Source organism: Asterias rubens, chromosome 20 (assembly GCF_902459465.1).
Source record: "Asterias rubens chromosome 20, eAstRub1.3, whole genome shotgun sequence".
Taxonomy (NCBI): domain Eukaryota; kingdom Metazoa; phylum Echinodermata; class Asteroidea; order Forcipulatida; family Asteriidae; genus Asterias; species Asterias rubens.
Genome location: NC_047081.1, coordinates 1779544 through 1796054, shown reverse-complemented (window position 1 = coordinate 1796054; position 16511 = coordinate 1779544). Strand labels below are relative to the sequence as shown.

The following is a 16511-nucleotide window of genomic DNA, read 5'->3' as shown; positions in this document are numbered from 1 at the left end:
GCATTATGACTGGTAACCTATTTCTGCTAAAGCTCGAATTCACTGTGTGTTATTACATTTAAATGACCAACTTTAATTGTTCCCTGCTGATTTTACTTATTATTAAAAGTTTGATTTTAATTTCTTTAAGATTTGGACGCGCTTTACGCTGACGACACTGATGATGTTTCAATCGATGAGATGACAGGAGTCTTATCTCTGACGTCACCATCGCCAGGACTTTACGTCGTCTTAGTTGAAGCTTACAATAGCTCAGAGGTTGATATTCCGACATTAACCATAAGAATGTACTCTACGGTAGGTGAACAGTTTGAGTTATCAAAAGAACATTATTATAAACGATATTTTGTACTGGGTATGATACTAGACATGCTAGACTAATAATAATATTAATACTAGCTTCTTTAGTGCTCGCCTCAAATCCATCATTCAGTGACGCACATGGCGCTTCAGCTTCAGCATTCAGTATGAGACATGTTCCGTCACAAGCACCATGTAATGGTTTACAAGGTGCTATGGCGCAAAGAAATGCAGCAAATCAAACCGGGAACACCGGGGCGGACGCCTTCACTATACGATAAGTGCACCGGGTTCCTTACTGGCAGCTCAGGGCTGTATATTGTGAAATGCGCTATATAAGAATTGGTTATTATTATTATTATTATTATTTTACACATCACACTGGACCAATGGCCTTTTGTCCCATCTGAAAGCTCCATTAAATAAAGAGACTATAATAAAAACATCCTTTTCATCTGACAACTAACACCTGTTATCTCCATGTAATTCCTTTAAAGGTTGAAGTCCGACTAACTGAAGTAGCTAATAATCCACCGATGTTCACAGCACCAGAGTTTACAATTCCGACTCGAATACTTCCAGTGGAGAGTGGAACGGAGCTGTGGGATTTTGGTCAGAACGTAACCGATGCGGATTCGCCGGCCTTTGGAAACGGAGAACTGCTCTTTTTTATTGACGGAGTCGAGTGCTACGGCGGTTGTGACGCATCAGGTAAGGATTTTTTTCAGAACAGAGGGATGAGAAATGTCACACTTTTTATCTGAATTTAGACTTTTTGAGTCGGCCTGATGAAGAAAATCAGCTGTTATTTTGTCAAATCTTTTGCTAAGCAAACATTATAATAGTAAGTAGGATTGGAAACTTTGCATGGTGGAAATATGATATGGAAAGGTTTGCGGTAACACCATGTAATGACTATCTCTAAATGAGTTGGGGTGAAAACCTTTCCATATTATATTTCCTATAAACCTGTGGACATTGTGTTTTTTGTCCGACAAAAAGTACATACACCCTTTAACAGCTTGATGAAATTGGGCCCAGCCCCTGTGACGATATAGGTAATTTCTTATAAGAAAAACTAAAGAAAAAAAGTATCTTTCCTTTTCCAGATGTTTTTAACATGACCGCCGACGGGAAGCTTATTCTTGCCAAGGATCTGACAACCATCCGGACTGTGAACCTAACCATCAGAGTGCAGGACCGTGCGGTAGAGCCTCTCAATGATACAGCTCCTGTGAGTCTGGGTTTCAGACCGGCCAGCACGGGTCCACCTATGTTTGTCGATGAATGCGAAACCCCTATTCTTATACAAGAGGTAAAAACAAAAAAAATCTGGTAACTAATAGTTTGAAATCTGGTAACCAATGTTTTGAAATCTGGTAACCAATAGTAAGAAATCTGGCAACCAATGGTTAGAAATCGGGTAACCAATGGTTATTGGTAAAAATATTAAAACCTATAGGTTAGAGATCGGGTAATCAATGGTTTGAAATCTGGTTACCAATAGTAAGAAATCTGGTAACCAATGATTATTGGTTAGAAATATTGTGAGGATGTAATGGTGAGAAATGTGGTAATCGACGGTTAGAAGTCTAGTAACCAGTGGCAAGAAATCTGGTAATCAATGGTTTATGAGAAGTCTGCTGGTAACTAATGGTAAGAAATCCAGTCACTCTAGATACAAAGTAACTGGTCAAGGGATTTAGACTTTGGAATAGAACTAAGAAAACGAGAACTCTAAATCTCATTCATAATATTTTATTTGTAGGAGAGTGATGAAGTGGATATGTTGGTTTGCGATCTTAGAGCGGTATCAGGCGATGATTTACCGGTGATTTATGGCTTCAAAGGAGATGAACCTGGCAATTTTACTATCAACTCGGCAACTGGAAAAATCTTCACCACGAGGGCTTTTGACTATGACGATTCCGACAGGCAGTTTGAGGTGAGTTTTGTTGTCTTATAAGGCAGTAGACACTATTGGTAATTACTCAAAATAATTATTAGCATATAATTATTAGCATAAAACTATACTTGGTGACAAGTAATGGGGAGAGGTTGATGGTATAAAATATTGTGAGAATTGGCTCCCTCTGACGTGACATAGTTTTCGGGAAAGAAGTAATTTTTCACGAATTTGATTTTGTGACCTCAGATTTACAGCGGTGTAAGGTTAAAAACAAAAATATTAGCAACATTTCTTTTTTTAAATTAATTCCTGCATCTTTTAAAAGTGGTTTTTAGAAAATTGAGGATTGCAGTATTTTTCTTCCACAGCTTCTAGTGTTTGCAAGAACGTATGACACAAGCCAAGAGAGATTCACAGTGGTTAATGTACAAATTGTTGATATCAACGACCATGCCCCAGAGTTCCTACAGGTAAATTGACATGTTTTTATAAAGACAATATTTTTTCAAAGGCAGACAGGCGTGTATAAAAACTTGTAATGGTGTGTCGTTGCGTAGCGGATAAGAATACTGAGCTGAAACTCTGGTGTTTATGATCAGCAGAGTGTGGGTTCAAGTCCCAGTCATGACACTGGTGTCCTGAAACAAGACATTATAGCCGCTTCCATCAGATGGGACGTAACGCCGTAGTGTTGTGTTATGCACGTAAAAGAACCCAGTGCTTTTATCGTAAAGAGAAGGGGTACTTTGCCGTGGTGTACCTGGTTCTGTAGGCAGCATAGTGTATCACAACACCTGGTAAATCATTACATGGTGCTATGTAAAGGAATAGGAGACTTTCCAACGCTAGGTGGCAGCAGACATACCGGGTAAACTTCCATTGTTTACGTAGTTCTGAACATGCGCATGATTCTGAGAACAATGGATTTACCCGGGAAGTCTGCTGCCCTCTATCGTCCCAGAAAGTCTCCCATTGGTCTCGTACTTCAAAAATGTAGCTTCACAATACCTTGCGGGAAAAATACTTAATGCCGAAGTGCCTGGGGTGACAGCGGCGCGAGTGACAGGTTTGAGCGCTATAAGAAGCCTTGGTACATGTACATCTCAAAGTCGATTGTATTTCACGGTGCAATGCCCTCTTGTTATAACATGGACATAACATGGATGGTACACAATACAGAATGTAAGTGTGCAATAATGATGCTTTCGGAAAATATAAAATATTTTGTACATGATATACGACCTTGGTACTGAAAGAGTTGACCATAAGTCTTAATATGTCTTTTCTTTTTTCGTTGATCTTGGTTTTCGTCCGTTAGGATTCGTATCAATTTGAGTTGGATGAAGATTTGAACAGTGCCTGTCAGAATGGCTCAATGCCCCCTGGAGAATGGCTTGTGAAGGCGACGGACGACGACTCAACATTGATAAATCAGAGAGTAGAATACTCCATCGTTGGTATGTGAACTAGGAAATAAATTAAATAAGCCACCTTAAACCCTCTGAGTAGAGCAGGTTATTTGATCATTGAGACCATTTAAGAACTCACTACCCATCAGTGACGTTAAAATCGAGAAATCCCCTCAATCCATTAAGCGAGAGTAGTAGTCCTTAGTACCGATTAGGTAGTACTTAATCAGCAGGACTGTTCTTCTTAGAACTAAATAGTCTCCCAAAGTCCAAAATCTACTCTGTGGCAGTAGAAAAACTGTTCGGCTAACATTCACACTGTTCCCTCCTAGGTTTATATTCCAAAGGGTCCCTGCAGCACGTTTCAAGAATACTCTGGGGTCTGCCCAGGGTAGATCAGGGGTAGAGCGATCCAAGTGCGAAAGGGCCGAGCATTATTTCCTGGGGTTGACGCAGGGGAATAGAGTAGTGTGGAATTAGGGCTATTAAACCCCGGATAGGCTCACTTCTCTCCGATTTCTTCTGTTTACTGACGATGACTAGAGCAAAGCTAAAGTAGTAGTCCCAGGTAGTAGTTAAAAAGCAGGACAGTTCTTTTCAGAACTGAGAAGTCTCCCCAATTCTAAAAAACTACTCCGCGGTAGTAGAATATAGAGTAAGACAGTTCTCTAAAGGACAAAATCTACCTTGCAAGGAGACACACACATGGTGTTACCACAAACAAAATATATACCAATTTCTTGTTATCCTTTGAAAAATATATGCGGGGTTTTTTTCAGGAGGAAGTGAAGATTTTACGATTGACACGACCACCGGGAAGATCAGTAAATTACGATGCATCAACGCAGAGAACTACACTTCAGACGTTATCACGTTAATCATCAACGCGACCAATCCGGATGCGATTCTCCAGCCAATGGGTTCCACCAGTGTCTCGTTTGTCATACGCGATCTAAACGACAACGCTCCGAGCTTTGACGAGGCCAGTTACGTACCAGTATGGGTGCCGTATTTGATGTCGGACAACTTCATCAAGAGTGTTGTAGCACAAGATGAAGACGTGGTAAATTTGAGTAATGTTTTCATTGCAAAAAGAAGTAGTCATAGTCTGACGTTTTGACCCTGGCAGAGTCTTTCTCGTAGGCTAAATGACAACACAACACACGGGGTGTCATGGCCGAGCGGATAATAAGAGCACCGAACTCAAGCTCTGGTGTTTATGTTCAGCAGAGTGTGGGTTTGAGTCCTGGTTTGTGGGTTTTAAGTAATGTGGTAATTGAGAAAGAGGTAATGCAGATCTGCAATATGTGAAACTGTGAAAGACTTTAGGCCTGAAGCTTTTCTCAGGCTTCTTTTTATCTCTCGAAATTGTCTTGCAAATTTGATGATCAATCGAGCCCAAATTTTCATAGATTTTTTATTTTATGCATATGTTGGGATACACCAAGTGAGAATACTGGTCTTTGACAATTACCAATAGTGTCCAGTGCCGTTATTAGTGTCATTAACATTTATTTTGTGATTCTTGTTTTCAATATTTCAGAGTGAGTATAACAGTGGTGTAACGTATTCCTTCGCTACTGATCAAGATTTGAATGTCTACCGGTACTTCACAATCGGTGAAACGACTGGGGAGATACGAACGACGAATGTTACGGGGTATAATACCGAGGAGCTGTTTGGAGACGACAATGAAATAACGGTACATTAGGGAGAAATAATGTTTTATTTTAATTTTAAAGGGTTGGGGTACTTTTTGTAGCACAAAACAAAATGTTCACAGATTTACATTGAACTTACACGGTTTGAAGATAATGATAGTAGAAAGCTTCCCTTATAATATAACTTGCTGAGGTGCTGTAGTTTTTGAGAAATGAGTAAAACAATGTCATAAAACAGTTTTCGTCTCAGTGCATGCAGTGAGACGAAAATTGCTTTGTCATGTAAATGATGCTTTTTTATGTTCACTAATGAAGTTTTCTTGTCTTATTTGTCCTTAGATTATCGTTAATGCTCGTGATAACGGATCCCCACCCAGGGAAGCAGACCCACAGGGTATCGTGGCCGTTCTTTATGATCCCAACAACTTGAATGAACCCTACTTTCCTGAGAAAGACCGGGAGCAAGAGTAAGTTTTGTGGCGTGACGTGGCCAAGCGGTTTTAATTAGCATTAGACTCAAGCTCTGTTTTTTCTATTCAGTAGAATTAAGGTTTCAGACCCAGTCTTACGTGTCGTGGTCGAGCTGTGAAGAGCATGGGACTCAAGCTCTGGTTTTTCTGAACAACAGAGTGAGGCTTTTGGGTCTCGGTAATTTTCACAGATTTGTTATTTTATGATGTTGGGATACAGCTATTGAGAACACTGGTCTTTGAAAATTACCAAAGGTGTTTAGTGCCGTTAAATATGTGCTGTAGTTGCACTTTTAAATACAAAATTAGTAATTTTTTGTGAACGGAGCTCATTCTAATTGCAGCAGTACTTGCACCAGAATTTGTTTTCCTTTGACGGAAAATTTCATTGTTGATACAAATTCTGTTCTACCTTTTGGCTGTAAAATAATTTTCCTAAACCAGTAACATTTAAATCAAAATTTTTCTTGTGTCATGTGTAGGATCTCTCCACCAGAAAATGCTGAGAATTGGTGTGATGAATTCACGCCTCCGTATATTACATCGTCACCAGAGATCGTCGTGTTGTATTCGATTATAGACGTTGTTCCAAGTAATGGTAAGAAAGTAGAAATTAGAGTGAACGAGGGGTTGTGATTAGGGGATGGATTAGGGAAGGCCTGTATGTTTCATTGTTGAAAGGGCAAGGACACCAAGGCATTTAAAACAGGTTTTTTTTATTTGAGTTATTTGTAAAGCGCTTAGAGGTTACTTTATATTAGGCACTATATAAATCAAATATATTATTATTATTTTTTTCTCCTCGGTAAAGGGCACCCTATGAGGAAATTTAAAATTTCTACTGGAGCATTTCAAGGGCACCAAGGCAATGAACAGGGGGCATGGAGGCAATCACCTTCATGAAGTATGAGGCCTGTTGGGGGATGGAGGGGGGGGGCAGGTTTCCGAGTAGGATCCTGGTTCGAAATCCCACCGGGGGATCTATAAATGTGGATCAGGTTTTCAGTCCAAATCTGACAGGGGTTTTCGTCTCACATCAGAAACTGAAACTTCCGTCCTTGTCTTCTCTTATCGAATCAAACGATGGATTATCAAAACAAATCACTGATCACACCTTTTCCCAAATTTGTAAATTAAATCATGTATTTTACTTAAACATTTAGACACCTCAACTTTCTTCCTGCCCGCAATCGATCAACCTAAGCTCTGCTCTTCAAAGACCTTCGATAGAGAACAGATTAGTGAATACGTCATCACTATCAAAGCTATGTCTTGTAACGAGACGGAAGAAGACTGCAGTGTTTCCATCGCAAGAGCAGGTCTGAGAGACAGAGCAAGACGCTTCAGTCTGGAAGCAGTGGAAGGTAGTACATTTATTTTAAATTTAAAGGCACTGGACACCTTTGGTAATTGTCAAAGGCCAGTATTCTCAATTGGTGTATCCTATCATATTTGCATAAAATAACAAACCTGTGGAAATTTTGACTCAGTTGGTCATCGAAGTTGCAAGAGAATGATGAAAGAACAAACAGCCTTGTTGCACAATAATGTGTGTGCTTTCAGATGCCTAATTAAAGGCTTCGGGCCTGAAGTCCTTTATTATTTGAATGATAGATTAATAAAAAGAATTTAATATTACAAAACAAAATCTAGAAGAAATTCCACCCGAACTCTGCAAAATCTTTTGCCAGTTTGGGTGTTGATGAGTAGCAGTTTTAAAGATTTTTCTTGATTTTTTTTTATTTTTGTTGGAAATTATGTTCCATAGCAAACTCTGGAAATGCAGATTTCAGTGTAGTGGTCATCACACTCCGTGTTGAAGATGTCTCTGACGCGACACCAGAGTTTGACAAAGACTTCATCGAGGGCGCCAACAAGTTCATCATCGCAGTGCCAGATAACACTCCATATGGGCAGATCATCTTCCAGGCTAAGGTAGGGTCTATGAATATTCATCTACGAACCCTTATTAATTTTTATGAGAGCCAATAGAAAATCCAAAACCCATGGCAAAACTGCTTTAAAAAAAAAATTACATAATTAAACTTTTTGTTTTTTAAATTATTGCAGGCAACAGATGATGATGCGCAATCACGTCTGAACTACAGTATCGAGTACGATGATCACAGCTCAACGCCAAACTTTGTCATGGACGACTTGACGGGAAGACTAGCAATCCAAGACAGGGTGGAGTCCTACCTGAGTGATGTGACCTTTGACCTGAACGAGGAGCAGGCAGCCTATGTGGTCACTTTGAAGGTCAACGATGACTTGACGAATCAAAGTTACAAAGCCTCGTCCGAGGTGGAGGCTAAGGTTGGTGTCTTGTACCTTGATTATTGTAAATTATACTCTACATTATACCCTGTACCTAATTGTACCTTGTACCCTGTACCTAGTTGTTTCTTGTACCCTGTACCTTTTACCTAATTGTACCTTGTACCCTGTACCTAGTTGTTTCTCGTACCCTGTACCTTTTACCTAATTGTACCTTGTACCCTGTACCCTGTACCTAGTTGTTTCTCGTACCCTGTACCTTTAACCTAATTGTACCTTGTACCTAGTTGTTTCACGTACCCTGTACCTTTTACCTAATTGTACCTTGATATACGGTGTACCTGTACCTAGACGATTGTAATATTCCTTGTACCTTAATGTTCCTTGTACCTTCTATTCCTTCACCTTGTACATCCATTTAAGTGCCCTCTGGCTTTCATTGTTTGTATAGATTAAGCTGCTGTTCATCTATGAATATGCCATCCTCGTGATCGACAAAAAACCAACGGATGTGAGCATCGAAAGTGCCGCTTTAGTTGAGTAAGTATAACTCTTTCAGAACTGAATATAATTTGTGTTTACCCTTTCGCCAATGTGTATTTAGCTCTGTGTATTCGGAACATTCCATGGAGAGTTGTTCATAATATAAAACAGTGTGAGAAACAGCTTCCTCTGAAGTAGCGTAGTAATTTCGAAAGAGGTAATTTTTCACTCAAATAATTAGAAGACTTCTGGCCTGTGTGCAGCAAGGTTTTTTTTCTTTCATTATTCTCTTGCAACTTCGATGACCAATTGAGTCAAAACTTTCACAGATTTGTTATTTTATGCATATGTTGTGGTATACAAAGTGAGAACAGTGGTCTTTGACAACTACCAAATGTGTCCAGTGGTGGATTTCACACGGAGTAAAGACTAGTCTTATCTCAACTAGCCATCTAAGTTTTAGCTCCTAGGACTAGTCCTTACCTAACTCTTTGTGAAATCGACCCCAGTGCCTTTAATCAATAGAGTTTTACCTACCGACGTAGACATTTTCTGGCCTTTTTTCGATTTCAACTTCAATTTTTTTGTTTCTCCCCTTTTTTTCCACCCAGATGTCTCTCGGATGAGCTTGGGTTGACGCTTGTAGTCGACAGCATAGAGGCCCACGTCATCTTACCAAGAAAAGTGTTCTTCACATACAGCCCAATCGAGATCGACCAAAAAAGGTACTAAAAATTCTGAACATCCAACAGGAATAATAATAATAATAATTTATTTATTTATTTCAACAAAACCTCAACAAACTGAGAAGATAAAAATACATCATATTTACAATAAAAGGTACATAAACTTGTAATTAAGAAAACAGGATAACCCTGACACTCATTGACGCCCCCCAGACCATCTTGACAAAGTATGAAACACAAGGATTGTCAGAACAATCTGAGCAGCTGACCAAAAGTGCCAGATATGTTGAATCAGAGGGAGATCGCCAACTTTAGGTCTGGATAGCAAGGTTGAAAGAGTGCCGGCACGTTAATCTGGAGGTCGTTTGTTTAAGTCACGGTCCAGTAAATTCTGTCTTTGTTCAAACCCAAAACTAAAAACCTTTTTGTTTCTTGTCCGTTGCAGAACTGATGTATGGGTTCATATGATCGACACAAAGGATGGTGTGAAATTTGTGAAGTACTGGGATTTCAAAAAGTAAGTGAAGTATTATTCTTTTCTCAAGGTCACAGACAGGAGTCGACCTGCTTGTAGCACTTGGTGGGCAAGTAGTTTGAACATGTGATGGTCATGTGTTCGAATCCGACTTGAGGCGTCTTTGAAAAAGTGGCGCGTCATGGCTGAGCGGTTAAGAGTACCAGACTCAAGCTCTGATGTATCTGATCAGTAGAGTGTGGCTTCCAAGCCCTGACGTGGCACTTTAACCCCTTACCCTTACAGACCAAAGCGTCCAGAAACAGAGGGAAATTTTACAAGTCTCTACCTCACCTTAAAATGTTGTAAAATGTTGATTTATTTGATACTCTTTCAGAGTGAAGTCTGAAATTTTGTAACATTATTGATTTTCGCAACAAATACCACTTAAAAGGTATCAAAAACAGTAGTTTTCTACACCGATTTAACCTGAAGTTTTAGAGTAATATTTTGTTCCCAATTTTCACACTCTACTGGAAAGTCATCAAAACACAAAACCAAAATTTATCTTTCAGCCCCTGTTTAAAACGGGCATGGAACTTTTCAATTGATTTCTTCTTTTTCTTTTCAAAACAGTGCCATAGAAAACTGAAAAACACTGTACAAAAGTAAATTGACCATTTCCTCTTTTCGTGCAATTAGAAAGTTGAAAGTCTGTTAAAAGCGTCTGGATTTTGCGTCTTCATTTTTTACAGAATGTGGGATTCCAACAAAGGGAAGAGTAAGTGTTTCTCAACCGACGTAACCCTTCGTCCGCCGCAGCCTCACTCCGTCGTAGCAGAGCAGTTTGACGAGTCGATGATTGCGTCCTTTGCATTACTCGTCATGGCTAGCTTTATAGGAGTCTCTACAGTCCTGATGATGGTGGCTATCCTCTACATGTGGCACAAGTGAGTAACTAAACACTCATAACTCATTTAAAAAATCTGAGACATAATAGAAAACAGCCGTTGATTTCACCAAATTCTTCCTAACTTAGGATTAATCACACGACTTAGGACAAGTTAAGTTCCGTAACCATATACGTTAGGACGCATTTAACCCATCCCAAGTTAGGACGGGTCCTTCCTAACTCGAGATATGATTAATTCTAGCAGTTTTGTGAAATCAGCTGCTGGGCCTATTTCATAGAGCTGCTTAAAGGCGCTGGACACGTTTGGGAAAATGTGCATGAAATAACAAACCTGTAAACATTTTGCAAGAAAATAAAGGGAAAAACACCCTTTCAGATGTCTGAAACAAAGGCATGACTGCCCCTTCCCAGGTTGTATCGTAAACTTTGGTTTGATCCCTTGCTATGTACATGGCAATACATGGTTGTATGGCTTCTGACTGGCAGCCCCTGAACAAACATATTGACAAAATGAGGAAACTGCCAGCTAAAGGGCTGGGTAGCTCAGTTGTTGAGCACAGTCAGGTTAATCCGAAGGTCAATGGTTTGAGTAAATTTTCTAAGTTCATAGCTATATCATTTAAAGGCAGTGGACACTATTGGTAATTGTAAAAATAATTATTGCCATAAAACCTTTCTTGGTGACGAGTAATGGGGAGAGGTTGATGGTATAAAACACTGTGAGAAACGGCTCCCTGAAGTGCCATAGTTTTTGAGAAAGAAGTAATTTTCCACGAATTTGATTTCGAGGCCTCAGATATAGAACTTGAGGTCTGGAAATCAACCACCTAAACACACACAACTTCCTGTGACAAGGGTTATTTTTCTTTCATTATTATCTCGCAACTTCGATGACCGATTAAGCTCAAATTTTCACAGGTTTGTTACTTTATGCATATGTTGAGATACACCAAGTGAGAAGACTGGTCTTTGACAATTACCAATAGTGTCCACTGTCTTTAAGAATCTACGCCGTCAGTTTCTCTTGGGGTTATGTCTTGAGTTCTTGATGGTAGTACCTATGTCAATTTTGGTACAATTTCTTTTATTGTAGCGTGAAACTTCAAGGTGGTCGTCAGATTTCTCGTAGATTGGACATGTTGATGTTGACTGAGAACGATCAACTCTCGACCCAGTACAGTGGAGTCGATAACCAGGGTTATGAACCGGACTTTGTGGTAGAGGCGACTACTTCAATGTAAGTCAGTTAGGATGGAAAGTTGTTTCTTGAAGGGGTGGGTTTACGGTTGGGATAGGGTTTGGGATAAGGGTAACGGTTGGGGCTAGGGTTAGGGCTGGAGTTGGGGTTTGTGTTGGGGCTAGGGTTGGTGTTGATGCTTGGGCTAGGGTTGGGCTAGGCCTAGGGTTGGGAAGTGAGTTAGGGCCAGGGTTGGGGTTAGGGGTAGGGGTAGGGTGTAGAGGCTAGGGTTAGGGTGGGGTAGAGTTTTGCTCAAGTTAGGGCGGACAGTTGGAGTTATTGTTTGATGCAGTCGGTTAGGGTTCTAGTTGGTGTTGGGGTTTGGGGATATGGTTGAAGTTAGGGTTAGAATCGGGGAAGGGTTAGAGTTAGAGCTTGAGATAGGGTTAAAGAAAGTGTTTGAAAATTATGGTTCCTGTAGTGGCACAATCCATGATCTTGAAATATGGTGCACGCTTTACTGGAAATTCATAATCAATTAAAAGTAAAGTTTATAGGCTACCAACTGCAGCCAGCATCTCAGTACAGGTTTTATAAGGTTGGCAGTTTCCTAATTTTTTTTTATGGGGAAAACAACATGTACGTTGATGTCTTTACAAGCATTCAGTGATTGTTTTCTACTATTTGCTTTCTTCTTTAAAACCAGTAAAGAGCAGGACGTTAAGGTTGATGTTGGAGAACAAGCCAATCTTGAAGCTGCAGGGATGTCTGCGGAACCTATTGAACCAGTATATGCTAGTAAGTCTTTGGGGTTGAACAAAGAAAAATAGACTGGTTCAAATCCTGCTCCTGTCAATTTTTCTTAATTCAGGTCATAATTATTTACACCAGTCTGTTTCCTTAGTGGTTTATAACTTGATATTTTCAACTAAATTAAGAAATTGTAACTTTACACAGATCTTAAATTTTTGTTTTACATTGTCAATCTTGTTTTCAGACGTAGCAAAGGTATCTATTCAAGCTTTACAGAGCGAGCCAAAGTCGGCGCTTACCAAAGGTCCCGAACACTACGAGTCACAGGTAAGTGTCTCCACGCTAGATGGCTTAGGTGCTTGAGCACTCAGACATTAAACTGGAGGTCCCTGGTTCAAATCCCACTCCAGACCTGTACTTTGTCTTTGTCGACTTAGTTTGTCATCACTGATTAGTAAGTGAACTGACAATGACTAGAGCAAGCTAGTCGAAACGTTGAGACCAATCCAAGAACCGACTCCACGGTAGTGCATTTAATTACGATCCTATAAGCTTAAGTAGTAGTCCCAGCCAATTTTCTATACCTTCCGCACAGGTAGTAGTTAAATAGAAGGACAGTTCTATTCAGAACTGAGAAGTCTCCTGAACATCCGATAAATCTATTCCGCGGTAGTAGAATATAGAAAGACAGTTCTCTTAAGAACAAACTCTACCTGGCAAGTAGATACACACATGGTGTTACCGCAAACCAAACATTATTGTTGTCTAGTTACTGAACCCAAATATTTTGATTTTTGCAATTCATAATTCATAATCATAGGCCTCAAACCAATGTTTGTGTGGAAGAGATTGGCTGTTGCCAGCTTGGTGTTTAAGACCCCCTTGTAGGAGTTTGCCAAGTTTTTTTGATGGGAAGATCATCTAAAATAAACAGGCATAAAATAATGGGTTACTTAATTTTTTAATGTTTACATGCAGGAAGTGGTATTTGACTTCCCCTACGAGGAGGAGTCAGACACGGATACTGGGGTGGCGGACTTTGCTCGCATTCGCACCCAAGCATACCCGGACAATAAGGAGCCAAGCCCTGATCCGGCAAGCGTGGAGATTGTCAACGAGCAGCCGGACAAACTCGATAATGCTGACAGTAGCGGAGCAGCTCTGATGGTTTCAGCTGAGCAGCAAGACAAGAGTGATGCTCAGGAGACGACCAAAGATCCAACAGAAGCACCTTCAACTGAGATACCAACGGGAGACGTAGCAGAGGAGCCTGTCCAAGATCTGTGCCCACTGCAACCAGAAGACGTCAGCAAGGAGCTCTCAAAAGAGCAGGCTTCAGGCTCAGAATCAGATTCAAAGCAAGAGGCATTCGATGACTTGCCACTACCTCCGCCCCCACCACCAACCCCTGGTGAGGTTTCAGCCGATAGCGAGCCAGCCACCCCCAAGTTGGATCCTAAACAAGCCACCAAGGAGCTCGACAATGACATCCCCTTTCCGCCACCGCCTCCTGAAGTACTCTCCAACAGCAACGAGAAAAATAAGAGTACGCCGTCCACTCCTCGATCCGCTCACTCTGAAGGTCACAGCAGTTCTCAGAGCCCATCCGAGGGTACGCCATTGACCGACTTCGAAAACGGTGAGATCCCAGATTTCCTTGAAAATATAGAGATCACCAAACTGTAATTCTGCTTTCCTCTAAAATCCATCCCCCTCTCGCAGCCGATTTCACGGAACGCTAGGATTAATCCTACCTCGAGTTAGCATGAGTAACTAGTCCTAACTTAGGATTAATCTTTTAGGTTTACATGTTACAAGGTTGGGACTCGTCCTTAGTCCTACCATTTTAATCCTATCTCGAGTTAGTATAAAAAACTGGTCCTAACGTAGGATTAATCTTAAGGTTTACATGTTACAAGGCTGGGACTCGTCCTAAGTCCTACGATTTATCCTATCTCGAGTTAGTATGAGAAACTGGTCCTAACTTAGGATTAATCTTAAGGTTGACATGTTACAGTTTAAGGCTGGGACTCATCCTAAGTCCTACGATTAATCCTATCTCGAGTTAGTATGAGTAACTGGTACTGACGTAGGACTAATCTAAAGGTTGACATGTTACAGTTTAAGGCTGGGACTCATCCTAAGTTCTACGATTAGTTATAAGTTAGGAAGAGTTTAGTGAAATCGACGGCAGGTTTGCAAACTGTTATCATGCATGATATTCTTCCTACTTTAGTCTGTTTCCCGATTTTTTTTACCCATGGGTCATATCAGAATAATCATCCATAATAATGCCTTTAAAGTCTGTTCGGGCTTGTAATTGCATCATGTGTACATTTTAAGCAAGCCTTTGTACCAAATATCATGAGTGTTTTAAAAGATGTTTGTAGATACACCACTGCTGAGCGGGGTGAAAAAGTGTCTTTAGTGTTTCACCATCAATTGTGCCTTTAACTAAAAGTTAGGTAAACAAAGTGCCTGTTTTTATAAAGTGATTTTCAAACTGTAGAGCTGAAAACTCAATGCAAAATATTCAAGCTATTTGTTCCATTATATCTTATACATTACTGATTACTGATTGGTATTACAATTAATTTTTGTGGAATTATTGCAAAAGTTACATTTTATGGATGAAAAATGAAATGTCTGCAACAAATTTTAAAACTTGATGTAATTTGTAAAAAAAAAAGAAAAATGTTTGCCAAATATTATTTTAGTCACTGCCTGGTGGAAATAATACCTCGTGGAAACAATACGAATACAAGACCATTATGTTTGCTGTTTGCCATTTTTTTAGTGCCATTTGTAGCTTTTAAAGAACTGCATGTATGTTGCCAAATTTTGATCGTACAAAAAAGTATGTGTAAGTTTTGAGTTGTTTTTGGCATAAGTAGTATCTGTTTGCAAACTATTCCCGATTGTTATTTTGTTGTAGTTCTTGAAAGAACAGTACCGTAACCACATAATATTGCAGCTACATTAGTTTAATTTTGCCTTTTGTTGAGTTGGAAAGTATGTGATTTTCTGACTAGTTGATCTATCTATTAAAGTCACTCGCAGTTGTTCTGAAATTGGAAACATTTGTCGCCTGTGTCACCTTATTGTTAACATACTTCTATAAAGGGTGTCAGAACATAGGGGTGTCAAGCCCGGTTCATACTTCCCGCGAGTGCGATGTTCATTTTACGTCACAACTCTGTTTTTGCTGTGATATCTGCAGAAAGTTTAGCATATTATTATTTTTGGGGTTGAACAAAGAATTGACTAGAGTGGGATTCGAACCAACGACCTCCGGATTAACGTGCCGGTTCGAATCCCACTCTAGTCAATTCTTTGTTCAACCCCAAAAATCATTTACAAATTTACCCAGTCAGTTTCCCTTGTGGTTTATATTGATATCTGAAACAAAAAGTCGCATCCCCTTAAGGTGATCCCCTAGCTGCCGCTTCCCAGGTTGTATCGTAATTTGGGTGTGATCCCTGGCTACACGGCAGTTAACGGTTGTATGGCTTCTGACTGGCACCCCCGAACAAAGATATTGACAAAATAGGGACACCGCCAATATAGGGCTAGATAGCTCAGTTGGTAGAGTGCCGGCACGTTAATCCGGAGGTCGTTGGTTCGAATCCCACTCTAGTCAATTCTTTGTTCAACCCCAAAAATCATTTACAAATTTACCCAGTCAGTTTCCCTTGTGGTTTATATTCATATTATTATTCGCGAACTATTAGTTGCAAATTTTTGACATCAACATTTGTATAGCATTTGCATTCGCAGGAAGTATGAACCAGGCTTCATCCAGCGAATACTGTGAGCGATTGTCCCTTTCTTTGCATCTTATGAAGTAGTTGTTAGTGTTACTATTAAAGAACAAACTCTACCTGGCAAGTAGATGAACACATGGTGTTACCACAAACCAAATATAATTGTTACTACAAAAGCTTGTGGAGTTTGTTTATGTAATTAGTTTGGTCTTTAAGTGCTACCACTCTCTTCCTTATTTCAGACTAGAAATCTTA

At 39.9% G+C, this 16511-nt stretch overlaps 1 protein-coding gene across 1 annotated transcript; it reads left to right on the top strand.

Moving 5' to 3' along the window:
• The first annotated feature begins 148 nt into the window (after positions 1-148).
• LOC117304055 (protocadherin Fat 4-like) lies at positions 149-15625 on the top strand. The gene is made up of 21 exons (XM_033788541.1): positions 149-297; positions 798-1011; positions 1410-1615; positions 2069-2245; positions 2578-2679; positions 3528-3666; positions 4398-4681; positions 5162-5320; positions 5619-5746; positions 6232-6347; positions 6913-7113; positions 7518-7684; positions 7820-8065; positions 8478-8566; positions 9121-9234; positions 9641-9712; positions 10405-10599; positions 11656-11799; positions 12446-12537; positions 12737-12819; positions 13471-15625. Exons 1-21 carry the CDS (start codon positions 181-183, stop codon positions 14176-14178), a joined length of 3753 nt encoding a protein of 1250 aa, XP_033644432.1. The 5' UTR covers positions 149-180; the 3' UTR covers positions 14179-15625.
• Positions 15626-16511: the final 886 nt, after the last annotated feature.

What these genes read in the sequence shown, in the direction of transcription:
- LOC117304055 (XM_033788541.1), top strand. Translation starts at nt 181, where the DNA reads ATGACAGGAGTCTTATCTCTGACGTCACCATCGCCAGGACTTTACGTC. An exon ending in CGTCCGAGGTGGAGGCTAAG is followed by an intron (nt 8,066 to 8,477) that starts GTTGGTGTCTTG and finishes TTGTTTGTATAG; the next exon opens with ATTAAGCTGCTGTTCATCTA. An exon ending in TATTGAACCAGTATATGCTA is followed by an intron (nt 12,538 to 12,736) that starts GTAAGTCTTTGG and finishes TCTTGTTTTCAG; the next exon opens with ACGTAGCAAAGGTATCTATT.